At 41.3% G+C, this 664-nt stretch overlaps 1 protein-coding gene across 1 annotated transcript; it reads left to right on the top strand.

Annotated features, from left to right (window-relative positions):
• Window positions 1–44: 44 nt before the first annotated feature.
• On the top strand, window positions 45–614 carry LOAG_19298 (zinc finger protein; the record flags this gene model as incomplete). Its single annotated transcript, XM_020451946.1, has 1 exon — window positions 45–614. A coding segment is annotated over one exon (570 nt), but the record flags the coding sequence as incomplete, so codon positions are not given.
• Window positions 615–664: the final 50 nt, after the last annotated feature.

The raw sequence follows: 664 nt of genomic DNA, 5'->3' as shown, positions 1-664 counted from the left end.
AAATTTTAACGCAGTTCGAACTTGATAGTTTCGTATAATTTGAGGAACCACAAAAAGAACCGTTGGATTTATCAATGTCAGGAATGTATGAACGACGGATTGGACCGTCAGATCTATCAGCGCCTTATGTGAGAGAGGAACAAATAGAATTCAACGAAATTGATCAGAATGACGCAAGCTCGTTGAACGCACCAATTCAAGAAGTGAGAAGGGAACAAACAAGTATAGGAAATATGCCGAAGAAAAAGTGGCTTAAGAGGTATCAAAATGAAACGTCCAACGAGAGATATCAAAATGAAACGTCCAACATCCAAACAATCGAAAGGAAACAGTCCAAAGGAAACAAAGGTAACATCAAAAGAAAGCATCCAGAGCGTTCGACTCACACGGATGAAAAGCGGTTCAAATGCGAAAGATGCCCGCAGAGGTTCACTGCGCCATCGGATTTACGTAGACATATAAGGACTCATACCGGTGAGAAGCCGTTTTCTTGTCCGGAATGCACAAGGAATTTCACCGAGAAAGGGAATTTGCATAAACATATGAGGATTCATACCGGTGAGAAACCGTACAGTTGTTCGAATTGTGGGATGAATTTTCACCCAGAAAGTTAGTTTGCTTAAGCATATGAGGATTCATACCGGTGAGAAACCGCACAAACTTG

This window comes from Loa loa, assembly GCF_000183805.2.
Source record: "Loa loa unplaced genomic scaffold supercont3.4915, whole genome shotgun sequence".
In the NCBI taxonomy this organism is placed as follows: domain Eukaryota; kingdom Metazoa; phylum Nematoda; class Chromadorea; order Rhabditida; family Onchocercidae; genus Loa; species Loa loa.
This window is presented reverse-complemented; position numbering and strand designations above follow the sequence as displayed.